Here is a 16477-nt window from a genome sequence, read left to right as displayed (position 1 = left end):
ATTTTAAAGACACATTTATAGCATTCAAACAAAACTTAGTTATTAAAAGTCAAGGGTCAGGAGCCCAACTAAAGCAAACACTGATCTCCCCAATGGTAACATCAAACAAAACAATAAAACATCATCATCTAAATGGCTGTAACTCTCAATAAGATCTTTTGATCTCTGATCTGACAGAAATAAAGTCAGTCTTTTTAGTAATGAGTGAAGCTGGTAAAGCTTGAGTTCAGTAAATCTGATTATGGTGGCATTTTCTTTTTCTTTTTCTTTTTGTTTTCAGTTGAATTCATCCATGGATGTGGCTAAAGTCAGATGTAGTTCTTGTGTTTTTCTTTTCTTCAGTGATGTTGATTGTGAACAGTAGGTGTTCATCACTAATGCACAATAATCATTTAATTAGACACTTAAATATCTAATTAACTTTAACTCTTTGAGGACTTGGGAAATGACTTGAAGACTTGCTTGTGACCTGCTTGTGACCTCTGAATAATGACAAGAACAGTAATTTATTTTCTAAAGGAATTGGAAGTCAGTGTTTATCACTGACATTTACACTTCTTTTTCCTCATTGCAGACAGTCTAAGTGGGCCTCCTGAACACATCTATGCTAACATTGAACTGACACCTGTAACAAAGCAGAAGAAAAAGAAAGAAGACAAAGGTAAACTAAAACAACAGTCCGTGCTCTTATGATTTTATGATTATAACAGTAGCAAAAACAACCAAAATATTTTCCTAAACATCAGTTTGTGGTTTAATATATATATATATATATATATATATATATATATATATCAGGGCTTGACATTAACTTTTTTGCTCAATAGCCAATGTGGCTAGTGGTTTTCCAAAGTTACTAGCCACACAGCATTTTTATTAGCCACATTTTTGTTGTGACTATACTCTCATATCATATTGTAGCCGTTATCGACCTGGCTTCCACTTTTCGTTGAAAAGTCTTTTGTTTTCCTTTGTTTCTTCTTCCTTTTTGGCTTCATCATCTGGGGCCTATTTCACAAAGGAGGTTAAGTGAAAACTCTGAGTACCGTATTTTTCGGACTATAAGGCACACCTGAGTATAAGTCGCATCAGTCCAAAAATATGTCATGATGAGGAAAAAAACATATATGAGTCGCACTGGACTATAAGTCGCATTTATCTAGAACCAAGAACCAAGAGAAAACATTTCCATCTCCAGCCGCGAGAGGGCGCTCTCGCGGCTGGAGACGGTAATGTTTTCTATTGGTTCATTTCTCTTGGTTCATTTCTCTCGGTTCATTTCTCTTGGTTCATGTCAAATAAATTTTGATAAATAAGTCACACCTGACTATAAGTCGCAGGACCAGCCAAACTATGAAAAAAAGTGCGACTTATAGTCCGGAAAATATGGTATGTTAACCCTGAAATGAGGGAAACTCTAGGTTTTCCGTTTCAGAATGGGAGGTTTATCAAACCTGAGAAAGCAGGGTAAGTCAAGTCCATTTCTGAAAGAGAGGTAACTTATACTCTGAGTCAGTTACCATGGTAACTTACTCTATGAACCTAACCTGGTCAGGAGCAGGTTTTCTTTGGTAAACCCAGAGTTTCTTTTGGTATCCTCCCCATTTTTAAACACTTCATTGATGCACACTGGAAAAATGCTTATCTTACTAAGTGTTTTGTTTTTTTCTTCATTTTTTCCACCAAGTACATATATATATATATATATATATATATATATATATATATATATATATATATATATATATATATATATATATATAAATAATAAAATAAAGATGGATTTTCTATGTAAGAAAATTATATAAGATACCTAGTCTTGTTTCCTGGGGGGATTTAAATTAAGTGCATTTTGCTTAAGTCAAATTATATGCCAGTGTGGTAATAAAAATAATCTTAATGCACATGGAAAACAAGATTATTCTGAGTGTCTATTACTAAGTGCAAATCTACTGTAGCTCTGCCCTCCATCGACATATAAGGTTAAATACGACTCATGTGAATAATGGCTTCAATGGTGTAGGCAGTAATGTTTTGGGTATGGAAAACTAGCTTGTAACGCGATTGATTGGGTTAGAGTCCGGCTTTTGCAGAGCTCGTTCTTCTCACGTTTCCCATCACATGTCACATTAGAATTTATTTTCAATAAAAATTAATAAAATGTTCTAAAAGTGGAAGTAAAGTGCCTCACGAGTGTTTAATAATGATACAACTATTTATAATTGTAATAAATATAATCATTTACAATCTGTTATTATTGCATCCTGTTAATGTATAACAATACTGAGGTGCAATTGGGCCTGCCAGTATCTCAATAAGATCTTCTGTAGACGTCTGACAGAAATAAAGTCAGTCTGGTTATTAATAAGTGGAGCTGGTGATGCTGTTTGTGGGGTTGTTTAATCAGATCTTGAGAGATTTCATGTATTTTATTTCAGTTGATTTCATCTAAGACGTGTCTGAAGTCAGTTGTAGTAGTTCTTGTGTTTCTCTTTTCTTCAGTGATTATGTTTGTTAGCAGCAGGTGTTCATCACTAATTCACAATTATCACTCAATTAATCACTTAATTACTTAAATGCAAGGTTTAAAAACTTACATGGTTTAAATCAAGGCAATCTGTTTACTCACATGGTTTGAGTTAAGTTTACTTGTCGGGTTTTACAGTGTACTGTATGATCGCGACTATCAAAGTAAATGTGTAAAATTGATATGCACAATCTGGAGGAATCCAGTGACTACTGTGAAAGGGCAGTTGGCATCCAGGGAAGTCTGGAGGACAACCAGGAAAGACTGGATGACTGCAGGAAAGTCTGCACCGGGAGTGGAAGGCTAGTTACCTAACCCACTACTCCCATAAAAGGGACACCCTACTCTAACTACGAAAATGAATAAGGAAAAACAACCCGATGGCCCTCCGAGAGGCGGGGTGGAAGAAGGGCCAAGACAGACGGATTTCCCGGTAACGACTGGAACGGATACGGACAAAGATTCTAGGATCACGAGAAGATGCAGGTGTGGGTGGGAGAAAGAGACCACCTTCAGAGGGTTGCGGATCCACCAGGGAAGGAAGAAGTGTGTAGAGGGAGGCCTACAGCAACATTGCTCTGCAACCGCAGGTCAGACAAGAGGAACCAAAGGCCAGGTCGCAAACCACAGCGCTGAGGGATCCACCGTTGCTGTAGAAAGGCAGGTGGAGGACACAGGAGGGCCCGCGATGGACGCCAAAGCCTCTGAGAGTGGTACTGACGAAGACACACACAGAGCACAAAGCAACCCCAACAACCGCGTACAAAGCCATAGGACAGAAAGGAAAGAACCCGGAAGGAGGCAGATGGTCAAGTGGCCAAAAGCCAACGAAGTTGCGGTCTGGCAGAAGCTGGACAAGGACCTCAGCCTTATCCTGGAGCACTCATTGCATGGCCAGGTGGAAACCAAGCTGAACCGTATCGGAGACATCCTGTATGATGAATGCATAGGCAGATTCGGAGTAACTGCTGGAAAGCGGAGAGCTTGCCCAGTGCAGAAGGGGAGAGGGAGATCGATCAGTTGGTGAAGAGGCGACGTCAACTCCGAAAACAGTGGAGGAAGGCAAGCAGAGAGGAGAAGGAGGGCCTAAAACCACTGTGGGACGAGGTGAGAAAAGAGCTAGCCGGCCTACGGAGGGCAGAGCACATCCGTAAGCGCAGAAGGCGGAAGGAGAAAGAGAGGAGTAACTTCTTCAGAAATCCCTTCAAGCATGCCAGACAGCTGCTAGAGGATAAGAGAAGCGGAAAGCTGGAGATTACCAAGTCTGAGCTGGAGTACTACATAAAGGAGCATTACAGTGACCCAGCGAAGTCAACTCCGCTGGGATCCCCTGGGTATGTTCCTCGCCCAGCTCCCCCAACCTCCCTCTTTGATGCTGCCCTCCCCAAACTCAGCGAGGTAACAGAGGTGGTCCGGAAGGCAAGAACAGCCTCAGCCCCAGGCCCTAACGGGATACCATACAAGCTGTACAAGTACTGCCCAGGGGTCTTGAGACACCTCTGGAATCTGCTGAGAGTGGCTTGGAAAAACCAAGTCATCCCGTCAGAGTGACAGAGAGCGGTCACAGTTTTCATCCCAAAGGAGCAAAACTCCAGTACGATCGGCCAGTTTAGGAGTATTGCCCTCCTGAACGAGTGGCACCGATACAGGATGGCTGCCTCCGTGACGTGCTCTGCAGTTGTTTTTGTGTTTTTGTTAGTTTGTCCTGTCTTTAGTTATATTCCTGCAATCAGTTTCACCAGGGACGAATTGCTGGATATTCGGCAACACACATCTCCCGATATTTCACCGGTTTTCGACTATTCTGATGTTTTGCTGGACATTCTTGTCGGCGGAGCGGCTGCGCTGATCACACGCTTCAAGAGGACGCGCAGACGGGGAAAAAGAGCTGGCACGCTCGTGAGACTCAGAAAACGCAGATTTCGAACGCCGTTGCCTAGCATCCATCTAGCAAATCTCCGCTCTCTACCCAACAAAACGGACGAACTGCTTCTGCTCTCTCGGACAAATAAAGATATCTCCCACTCTGCTGCTTTGTGTTTCACGGAAACTTGGCTGAATGACACCATACCGGACAGCGCGCTCCATCTGCCGGACTTTCAGCTGTTTAGAGCGGATCGCGACGCAGAATCAACGGGGAAATCGCGCGACGGCGGGACATGCTTTTACATCAATGAACGGTGGTGTACAGATGTAACTGTGTTAAAGAAGACGTGCTGCTCAAATCTCGAAACGCTCTTCATTAACTGCAAGCCGTTCTATTCGCCGCGGGAGATTCATTCGTTCATTCTGGTTAGTGTTTACATCCCTCCTCAAGCGCACGTGAGCTCAGCTTTACAAAAACTCGCTGAGCAGATCACAGAGACAGAACAACAACACCCAGAGACTCTGTTTTAATCATTCTTGGGGACTTTAATAAAGCCAATCTCTCCCGTGAACTGCCAAAATACAGACAGCATGTTACTTGTCCCACAAGAGACAGTAATATATTGGATCACTGTTACACAACAATAAAGGATGCATTTCACTCTGTTCCACGAGCAGCTTTGGGACGTTCTGATCACCTTCTGGTTCATCTTATACCGACCTACAGGCAGAAACTGAAATCAGCTAAACCTGTATTAAGGACTGTAAAAAGATGGACTAATGAAGCAGAGCAGGATTTACAATCTTGTTTTGACCTCACTGATTGGAGTGTTTTTGAAGCTGCTGCCACCGATCTGGATGAACTCACAGAGACCGTAACATCATATATCAGTTTCTGTGAGGATATGTGTATTCCTACCAAGACTCAACTAAATTACAACAATGACAAACCGTGGTTCACTGCAAAACTCAGACAGCTCCGTCAGGCCAAAGAAGATGCTTACAGGAAGGGGGACAATGTCTTGTATACACACTGGAAAAGGAGATCAAAGTGACAAAGAGGAATTATTCTGAAAAAATAAGTGAGTGAAGTGACATTCAGCCAAGTATGGTGACCCATACTCGGAATTTGTGCTCTGCATTTAACCCATCCGAAGTGCACACACACAGAGCAGTGAACACACACACACACACTGTGAGCACACACCCGGAGCAGTGGGCAGCCATTTATGCTGCGGCGCCCGGGGAGCAGTTGGGGGTTCGATGCCTTGCTCAAGGGCACCTAAGTCGTGGTATTGAAGGTGGAGAGAGAACTGTACATGCACTCCCCCCACCCACAATTCCTGCCGGCCCGGGACTCGAACCCACAACTTTCGATTGGGAGTCCGACTCTCTAACCATTAGGCCACGACTTCCACTTCCAAATAAGGACTCAGTTCACTTTGAACGACTCCGCATCAGTGTGGAAAAGCCTAAAGAAGATCACCAATTACAAGACACCACCCCCCAGCACTGTGGAGAATCAACGACTGGCAGACGATCTGAACGAGTTTTACTGCAGGTTTGAAAGAACACCCATCACCTGCCCTGAACACCTCCCCACACAACCGTTCACACCAATAACAACTCCTGCAACCAACCCTGAATGCCTCTCCAAACAACCGTTCACACCATTCACAGCTCCTGCAACCCATCCTGATCACCTCTCCAATCAACCGCTCTCACCATTCACAACTCCTGCAACCAACCCTGAACACCTCTCCAATCAAGCGCTCTCACCATTCACACCTCCTGCATCCCCCCTCTCCCCCACACCTGCAATACAGATCAGCGAGGATGCGGTGCGCCAGGTCTTCCGGAAGCAGAAAACGAAAAAAGCACCAGGCCCAGATTGTGTTACACCAGCCTGTCTGAAATCCTGTGCTGACCAGCTGGCCCCCATCTTCACACAGATCTTCAACAGATCGCTGGAACTGTGCGAAGTCCCTTCATGCTTCAAACGCTCCACCATCATCCCTATCCCAAAGAAATCCAAAATTACAGGACTAAATGACTACAGGCCTGTGGCTCTAACGTCTGTAGTCATGAAGTCATTTGAAAAACTGGTGCTGGCCCACCTGGAAGACATCACTGGACCCTTGCTAGATCCTCTTCAGTTTGCCTACAGAGCAAACAGGTCTGTGGACGATGCAGTAAACATCTGACTGCATTGTGTTCTGCAACACCTAGACAGACCGGGGACCTATGTGAGGATCCTGTTTGTGGACTTCAGCTCTGCCTTCAACACGATCATCCCAAACCTCCTCTTGCCCAAACTAACTCAGCTCTCCGTGCCCACCTCCGTCTGTCAGTGGATCAACAGCTTCCTGACAGACAGGCAGCAGCTAGTGAGACTAGGAAAATACACATCCAGCACCCGTACAATCAGCACCGGAGCTCCCCAGGGCTGTGTTCTCTCCCCACTGCTCTTCTCCCTGTACACTAATGACTGCACATCTAAGGACCCCTCTGTCAAGCTCCTGAAGTTTGCAGACGACACCACACTCATCGGCCTCATTCAGGACAGTGACGAGTCTGCTTACAGGCAGGAGGTTAAAGAGCTGGCTGTCTGGTGCACTCTCAACAACCTGGAGCTTAACACGCTCAAAACAGTGGAGATGATCGTGGACTTCAGGAGAAACCCCCCTGCACTCCCCCCACTCACCATCATGAACAGCACTGTGACTGCAGTGGAGTCATTCAGGTTCCTGGGCACCACTATCTCTCAGGACCTGAAGTGGGACATTCACATTGACTCCATTGTGAAAAAGGCCCAGCAGAGGTTGTACTTCCTTCGCCAGCTGAGGAAGTTTAACCTGCCACAGGAGCTGCTGAAACAGTTCTACTCCACCATCATCGAATCCATCCTCTGCACTTCAGTAACTGTCTGGTTCAGCTCAGCTTCTAAATCTGACCTCAGAAGACTACAGAGGGTAGTCCGGACTGCTGAGCGAATTATCGGTACAACCCTCCCATCTATTCAAGAACTGTACTTATCCAGAGTGAGCAAAAGGGCTGTTAAAATCACTCTGGACCCCTCACATCCAGCACACTCCCTCTTTGAACTGTTGCCATCTGGTCGATGCTACAGAGCACTGAGCACCAGAACGACCAGACACAGGAACAGTTTCTTCCCTCAGGCAATCCATCTTATGAACAGCTGAAATAACTGTGGGACACACTACACTATTTATATTTATATACACTACACTTTTTATCCAACACACATACTTAGCGTACACTTAAATCTTTTGCACATAATATACATGTACATACATGGAACACAATACACTACTTATATTTATATTTATATACACATACACTTATTTATCCAACACACATACTTAGCGTACAGTTAAAACTTTTCCACATAATATACATGTACATACATAAATGCTCATTTTAATATACCTGTCATACATTGTCAATTTGTATATTGTCAATACTTACCCAGCTATTTGTATTTTTTTGTATTTTTTATTCCTTATTGTGTTTTTTGTTCTGTCGCTGTTATGTTGCACTGCGGAGCTCTGTCACGAAAACAAATTCCTCGTATGTGTGAACATACCTGGCAATAAAGCTCATTCTGATTCTGATTCTGATTCTGAATGTCGAAGGGAAGATCTTCTTCTCCATCCTGGCCAAGAGGTTGACTAGCTACCTCACAGGAAACGGATACATTGACACCAGCTGCCAGAAGGCAGGTGTGCCAGGCTTCCCAGGGTGTGTGGAACACTCACAGCAGTAATATGGGAGCAGATCCAAGGGGCGAAAAGAGAGAGAGGTGACTTGCATATAGTGTGGCTCGATCTTGCTAACACATACGGGTCAGTCCCCCACCAACTCATCGAGTTCGCCTTGGACTTCTTCCACATCCCAGTCGGTATAAGAGCCCTGGTGGCCAAGTACTTTGGAGACCTTCAGATGTGCTGCACCCACCAGGACTTCACAACAGGCTGGCAACAGCTGGAAGTAGGCATTGCCATGGGATGCTCAATCTCGCCCATCCTGTTTATCGCAGCCTTTGAGATCATCCTCATAGGGGCTAGGAAGATGGTCGGAGGAGTGAAACTGCCGTCAGGACAAAGGCTACCAGCAGTTAGAGGTTACATGGACGATATTACCACCATACTCCGGACAGCAGCATGCACAACAAGGCTGCTGAAGAGGATCGACGAGCTTGTGGGTTGGGCAAGGATGAAGATCAAACCCTCCAAGTCACGGAGTTTGTCGATCAAGAACGGAGTCAGAAATGACAACACCATCTTTGTCGCAGGCGGTGAGAATATCCCGTTGCTGAAAGATCAACCTGTCCGTAGCCTGGGTCGTACCTACACAGCAGAGCTCTCAGACAGGCAGATGGGGGAGACGGTGAAGAAGCAGCTCGCGGATGGCCTGGCCAAGATCAACCAAAGCCAACTCCCCGGAAAGTACAAAGTTTGGTGTTACCAGGCCATACTGTACCAAAGGGTGATGTGGCCACTGAAGATGAGCGAAATCCCCTCATCAGTGGTAAACAAGATGGACGGGCTGGCAAACTCGTTCATCAGGAAGTGGCTGGGTCTACCAAGATGCTTCTCGGAGGTAGGCCTCTTCGGGAGGAACACGCTACAACTACCACTGCGATCCATCACCATGGGATACAAGCAAGAGAAGGCTCAGCTGGTGCTGGAGCTGAGGGAAACCACTGACCAGCTGGTGAGAGCAGCGGGCACCCAGATAAGAACGGGAAGAAAGTGGAAAGCCCAAGAAGAGGTCAACATGGCAATCGGCAGGCTGAAGCACCGCGAGGTGGTCGGCAGAGTCCAGGAGGGTCGAGCAGGCCTTGGGAGGGGCGATATTCCCTTGTTCTGGTCAAAGGCTTCCAAAGAAGACCGGAAAGCCATGGTGGTGGCGGAAGTGTCAAGAACTGAGCACGAACGCCTTAACATCAAAGCGGTGTCACAGGGCCAGCAAGGACGTTGGAGGTCATGGGAAGGTCTCACAGACAGGTCCATGTCATGGTCCGACCTATGGAAGATCCCCCAAGCTAGGCTCAGCTTCCTGATCAGAGCAACCTATGACACCTTGCCTTGTCCCTGAAACCTCCACCAATGGTTTGGTGCCGAAGAGACCTGTTCCCTTTGCAACACCAGTAACACAAGCCTCCAGCACATCCTGTCGGGCTGCACGACGGCATTGTCCCAAGGCCGCTTCAGGTGGCGACATGACCAAGTACTGAAAAAGCTGGCAGAGGTGTCAGAGTCATGCAGAAAGGAGGCGAACAGTAGACCTTCCGCTCGAGGACGACATTCCATCCAGTTGGCGAGGGCTGGAGAGAGTGTCAGACCCTCCCGCCAGAGAGATACAGCAAGGCTCCTCTCACCGGGAAGTGAGTGGATCATGAGGGTCGACTTGGGAAAGCAGCCCCAGTTCCCCAGGGAGATAGTGGAAACATCCCTGCGGCCCGACCTCGTCATGTGGTCAGAGGCTTGCAAGAACGTCTTCCTTGTGGAACTCACTGTACCATGGGAGGGAGGGGTGGAGGCTGCGTATGAGCGGAAGCAAGCCAAGTACTCTGATCTGGCGGCAGAGTGCAGGGAGGCGGGCTGGAAAGCCGTTATATGCCCTGTGGAAGTGGGGTGTAGGGGCTTCGTAGGTTCCTCAACCGCTCGCCTACTCCGCGACATGGGATGCACAGGAGCGAGGCATCGGAAAGCCATGAAAGAGCTGGCAGAGGAAGCAGAGAAAGGCAGCTTCTGGCTGTGGCTAAGGAGGAAGGAGAAGGGTTGGGGGGTAAACACCTAGGGCATCAGCAGGGGGTGGCAGGGAGAGATCCCTGCCATCGCTCCGCCACCACGAGACGTACTGGGGTTAAAGGAGCGAAACGTCGATGAGTGGTGGTCCCCAGCTGACGACCCGCTCAGGCTCACAGAAGTGTTCAGTGAGGTGTCACGGCACACCAGTACAAAAGGCACTGGAGGAGGTGCGTCAGGCAGTGATGTCCAGCAGGAAAACCAACACCTGTATCTTGATATTATGGCACATTTTTGTTATTACCATCTGTATAAGTGGCCATCAGCACATCAGCACTTATTTGCATCGTAATTCATTGTAAATGATGCATTTCTAGGAATCTCAGGACTTTCTTTAATTGGCAAACAAAGTTAAATCTTTTTTTTCTTTTTCTTATTCTTATTTTTCTTACTCAAATTATTCTTATTGTATTTTTCTAGTGCTCAAATAAATCACTTGTATGATAAGTTTCTGTGTAGTGTTTTATAATTGAAAAAAACTATGCAGTGGTATGATTACCTACTAAATAGTTTGTAGAAGCCTTCAATACTATTGGGAAATATATTTTCTTATATTTGGGGGGTGTGGGGTGTAGACATAGACTCATAAAAATATTTGCAGGAGTCTCATTTTTCATGATATCTTATTCAGATTTGAAATAGAAACTCATGAGACATGTGGCTTTCAACCCAATACTTTTGTAGATTGCTCCAGGACTCATTTCATATCTGAGCCACAAAATCTATGTTTATTAAATACGAAGTAATTTCAGCCTTAATAAGCCTGTTAACAAGCAGAATCACTGAAGGAAAGAAAAGAACAGAAAAAGAGATAAGCAGAAGCACAAGAACTACAACTGACTTCAGCCACAACCTTAGATGAAATCAATTGAAGATAAAAGAAGACATTAAATCTCTGGAGATGTCACCAGAGGAGGATTAAACAACTCCACAAACTGCATTACCAGCTTCACTTATTACTAACCAGACTGACTTTATTTCTGTTAGACATCTACACAAGTATTTTATTGAGAATTAACAGAGGTTTAACTCTAATGTGTGCCACCATAACAGTGATTAGTGTTTCCATTAGTTGGGCTCTTAACTCTTATTCTATCTTTTGTCTTTTTTGGCTGCTGTGACGGTGTGTTTGTTAAACACATTTGCAGCATCAAAGAAAGCTAAAAAAAGAATTGAGGTCAGGTGATGGAGGTTATCTGTTGATGAATTTATAATCCTCATGAAACTCATGCTAATTTTTTTAAATCTAACAATTGTTTCATTAATATCTTAACATCACAAACCATGGGTTTCTGCAGCATGAGATCCAGAAGTATTACAACAGTTAGAAGATTTTATCAAGCATGAAAAAGTCAATGATGACACACACAGACATCAACAGTCAGCACATGAATCTCAACAATGGTGACAATCAAATGTACCTTGCTGCAATGCATGTTGGGTACTAGCATAGTGCAAAACTCCCATTATCTAAATATTTTTGATTGTCACCATTATTGAGATTCATGTGCTGATTGTTTAAATCTGTGTGTGTCAGCATAGGTTAAGTTTTTTGACCTCATGTTTGTTAAAAGAATTAAACTGATTGTTATAATACTGCTGGATCTCATGCAGAAGAAACACAGAGTTTGTAATATGAATGTATCATTGGAACAACATAACTGTTAGATAAAAAAAAACATCAGTGAACCAGTGTACTTCATGCTGATTATAAAACCATCAACAGATATCAGCCGTCACTTGAAATCATATCAATCTAGCTTTCTTTGAAGCTGCAAATGTGTTTAACAAACACACTGAATATATAATAAGAGTTAAGAGCCCAACTAATGAAAACACTAATCACTGTTATGGTGAAACACATTAGAGTTAAACCTCTGTTAATTCTCAATAAAAACTTTTGTAGATGTCTAACATAAATAAAGTCAATCTGGTTTGTAATAAGAGAAGCTGGTAAAGCTGTTTGTGGAGTTGTTTAATCCTCCTCTGCTGAGATCTTGAGAGATTTATTGTCTTCTTTTATCTTCAGTTGATTTCATCTAAGGTTGTGGCTGAAGTCAGTTGTAGTTTTTGTGTTTCTGCTCTTCTCTTTTTCTGTTCTCTTCTTTCCCTCAGTGATTCTGCTTGTTAACAGGCTTATTAAGGCTGAAATTACTTCATATTAAATAAACATAGATTTTGTGGCTCAGATAAGGTCCCGTTCTGGTTAATTTCTTTACTCTGGCTGACATGTGGCATTGCTATGGCCTGCTTGTGGCTCAATTCTGGCAAACAGGAGTGGTCCGCCCAAGTGCCATCATTCCACGTTACATGTGGGCCAGATCATCTTTCCACGGATGCCAGATGTGGGCCGGATCAGGGCCGACACAATGTTGCTATGTGGGCTGTTTCTTGGTTTCTGTCACTAGCTCACAAGTGCAAGGCAAAACTGTGTGCAGTAGCGATGCACGGGTCGTCTCATAAATTGTCAAGAAATTGTCACTTTATTTCCTGGGCGGGTTGGGGCGGGTCATTAAAAACAAAATAAAAAAAAATCCATATATGTTGTAGTGTTGGGCAATATGGTAATTTTTCAAATCAGATCAGGTCAACGATACACGATATTTGCGTGCATGGGTAGAGCAAGGGGGAGACTCTTTGATCTTGTCATAGCATAACTATTTGGTGTTTTAAACCATGCAGGTGCCCGAAAGAGAGCTTATGGAATATATATAAATGAAAAATATACTTTCAAAAATACTGATAAACTATCATTAAATATAAAAATACTGTATTTAAAACAGCTAGCTCATATAAAGTCGGACACAACTGTAATATCTCGCGTCCTGTGATGCTGTGATGCGCACGGAAGTTATCAGTCTAAATGTTCTGCAAAATCAGTCAACGGTGAAAATCAATAGTAGATTTAATTTGAAGTCCAACAGTTTAACACTAATATTGGACATAAACAAACATGTTAAATATAAAGAAGGCTATTCAAACAGGTAAGTTGATATATTTGGAGTAAAGTTGAACTGAACGGATGCATCAGTGCATCCCATGACGAGACCAAGGCACAGACACAGAAACCAAAATGAGAGCATTCTACAATAATTGTGGCATTAAACTCAGTTAGTGCGGGCTCGTTTAAAATAATGCACATATGTAGGCCGTTCAGATTACTTGTAAAAGTGCAATGAAATGCCTTATATCTGCAGATGATGTACGTCTGTTTGTGGATTGAGACTTCTTCATTTGCACGCACGCGTGTGTGTGTGTGTGTGTGTGTGTGTGAGTGTGTGTGAAATGTGGTGCTGAAGTGAAATAGCTGGGCAGTTTGATAGCCAAATTATAATATGTCGCCTCATAACCTGCGGGTCGGGCTTTATTAGCATAGGATTGAATGCTAATAATTATAATCATTGCGAAGACTTTTTTACAATAAAGTGTTCCTGTAGCTCAATTGGTAGATCACTGCCTTTGTCAAGCGCAATGTTGAGGGTTAGATTCCCCGGGAACGCATGATAGGTAAAAATTGATAGCCTGAATGCACTGTAAGTCGCTTTGGATAAAAGCGTCTGCTAAATGCATAATTTTTTTTTTTTTTATAATTGCTCACAAGTACATTGTGTGGTATAATGTTTAAGAAGTTGGCCCCCAACATTTGAAAAATAATGAAATTGATTAATTTTGACAACTTTGTCAACTCAGACTTTGATCCTGAGTTTGTGGAGCGCGTGCACAGGAATGTTTGACATCACTGGCAAACAGTAAATCATCAGCCTTGCAACACATTGCAAGTTTGATTTACTTCTCGCGAGAGACCCAGCAAGATTCAAAACTAAATGTTAAAGGTTTTGCTAAAGGTTAAGAGATTGAAGAATATGACAAATAACATCATATGAAAAATGAAGGAGGACAAATAAAATAATCTTGCTCTATTGGTGCAGTGACATGTGATCTTGTTAAACTTGTTAATCTTGAGAAACTGAAAAGTTTATTTGGAAGATAAAGTTTATACCTGGATCCACAGATGCAAATGAATATATATTATATTTGGCAAGGTGGCAGATCTCGGTCTCCCTCTACACTCAGACATCAGACCAGAACCAGAGTGTAGCCAGATACAAAACACTGCTGTCTGGTTAGTCTTTACCCATTACCCACAAATTATTACCCATACAATTTTACAAGCTCAGATGGAAGGAAAGAAAGACAGAGATAACATTTAATTAACATATACAAAAAGCTGTCCTGTGTTGGTACCAAGCATGCATAGCCCAACTAAAGCAAACACTTATCTCCAGAATGGTTACATCAAACAAAACAATAAAACATCATCATCTAAATTGCTGTAACTCTCAATAAGATCTTTTGATCTCTAATCTCTGATTTGATAGAAATAAAGTCAGTCTTATTAGTAATGAGTGAAGCTGGTAAAGCTGTTTTTTGAGTTGTTTAAATCTTCAGTTGATTTCATCTAAAGCTGTGGCTGAAGTCAGTTGTAGTCCTTGTATTTGTCTTGTTTCTCTTTTCTTCAGTGATTCTGCTCATTAACAGCAGCTGTTCATCAGTGTCTAAATTTACTCATTAGTTTTCATTCTTCCTGTCAGGTGGACTATATTAGTAAACTCAAGTAGGGTATAGTGAATGAGGGTGTAGGGTGTGATTTGAGACTTTTGCTGTGTCCGAAACCGCTCCCTATCCACTATATAGTGCACTATATGGGGTGTCAGCCATTTTGTAGTGCTGTCCGAATTCTGAGTGAACTACTTCATTCCCTACATTTTTCCACTACTTTTTACCCACAATTCATTCTGATTTCAAGTGTACAACCGATGTACACTCGCTGAAGCACTATTTCCCACAATCCAATGCGGAGTAGCGTCGAGCTGGAAGCTAGAGTGGGCGCGAGCGAGTTTGAAAGAGAGATGAAGTTTACATCTTTATTATTTCTGTTTTAACATTTTTCCTACATTATTTATATTAAAATTATGTTATGTAAGTAATAACTCAGTTTAATATTTGACTAATTTACTGAGGTGGCATCGTTGTTAAAAATGATGATAATTTGGTGGATAATTTGAATTTTTTCGTTAATAACAGGTAGTGTATTCTGATGTAAAATTAACTGTCGCTTGAGGACGCTCTACAACCATCTTATCTGAGCTCAAAACGCTGCTTGAGCGAGTGTCAAGATACTAAAAATAATAAATACATAATTATGAACATGTTTATGTGTGTTTATTTTTGTTCTAAGTACGTTATTTTAATAGCATTTAATGATTATGAACATAAAAGCATTACAAAAAAAAGAACAATTATTTACCATCGATGAAACCACAAAGCTGACGCAGAGGTATGTATAACTGCAATATAAAGTAATTTTGAGTATTATTGCTATTAGTATTATTTTCTAAAATTAGGTACATGTAATATAAAAGTACATATGGCAATGTTTTTGCAACAGCTCCAAGTCTCACGCGCAGTGTAGGCTATACGTCACTGTCCGAATCCGTTCACTTATTTATTTGTTCACTCCTTCCTGATATAGTGAACTCAACTGCCATACACTGTATAGGGATTAGTGAATGAGTGAATGAGTGAGCGATTTCAGGCACAGCATTTGAACGTCGTTAATTTGCGATATACACTCACCTAGGATTATTAGGAACACCTGTTCAATTTCTCATTAATGCAATTATCTAATCAACCAATCACATGGCAGTTGCTTCAATGCATTTAGGGGTGTGGTCCTAGTCAAGACAATGTCAATGTCCTGAATTTCAGAATGGGAAAGAAAAGTGATTTAAGCAATTTTGAGCGTGGCATGGTTGTTGGTGCCAGACGGGCCAGTCTGAGTATTTCACAATCTGCTCAGTTACTGGGATTTTCACGCACAACCATTTCCAGGGTTTACAAAGAATGGTGTGAAAAGGGAAAAACATCCAGTATGCGGCAGTCCTGTGGGCAAAAATGCCTTGTTGATGCCAGAGGTCAGAGGAGAATGGGCCGACTGATTCAAGCTGATAGAAGAGCAACTTTGACTGAAATAACATTATTACAACCGAGGTATTCAGCAAAGCATTTGTGAAGCCACAACACGCACAACCTTGAGGCGGACAACCTACAACAGCAGAAGACCCCACCGGGTACCACTCATCTCCACTACAAATAGGAAAAAGAGGCTACAGTTTGCACGAGCTCACCAAAATTGGACAGTTGAAGACTGGAAAAATGTTGCGTGGTCTGATGAGTCTCAATTTCTGTT

At 42.8% G+C, this 16477-nt stretch overlaps 1 protein-coding gene across 1 annotated transcript in view; it reads left to right on the top strand.

Annotated features, from left to right (window-relative positions):
* The window catches only part of LOC132108324 (uncharacterized), a 173452-nt gene that overhangs the window by 23701 nt on the left and 133274 nt on the right, over positions 1-16477 (top strand). Inside the window, 1 exon segment of the mRNA XM_059515028.1 lies at positions 575-661. Coding sequence (XP_059371011.1) covers positions 575-661 — 87 coding nt within the window.

This window comes from Carassius carassius, chromosome 28 (assembly GCF_963082965.1).
Source record: "Carassius carassius chromosome 28, fCarCar2.1, whole genome shotgun sequence".
Lineage (NCBI taxonomy): Eukaryota > Metazoa > Chordata > Actinopteri > Cypriniformes > Cyprinidae > Carassius > Carassius carassius.
This window is presented reverse-complemented; position numbering and strand designations above follow the sequence as displayed.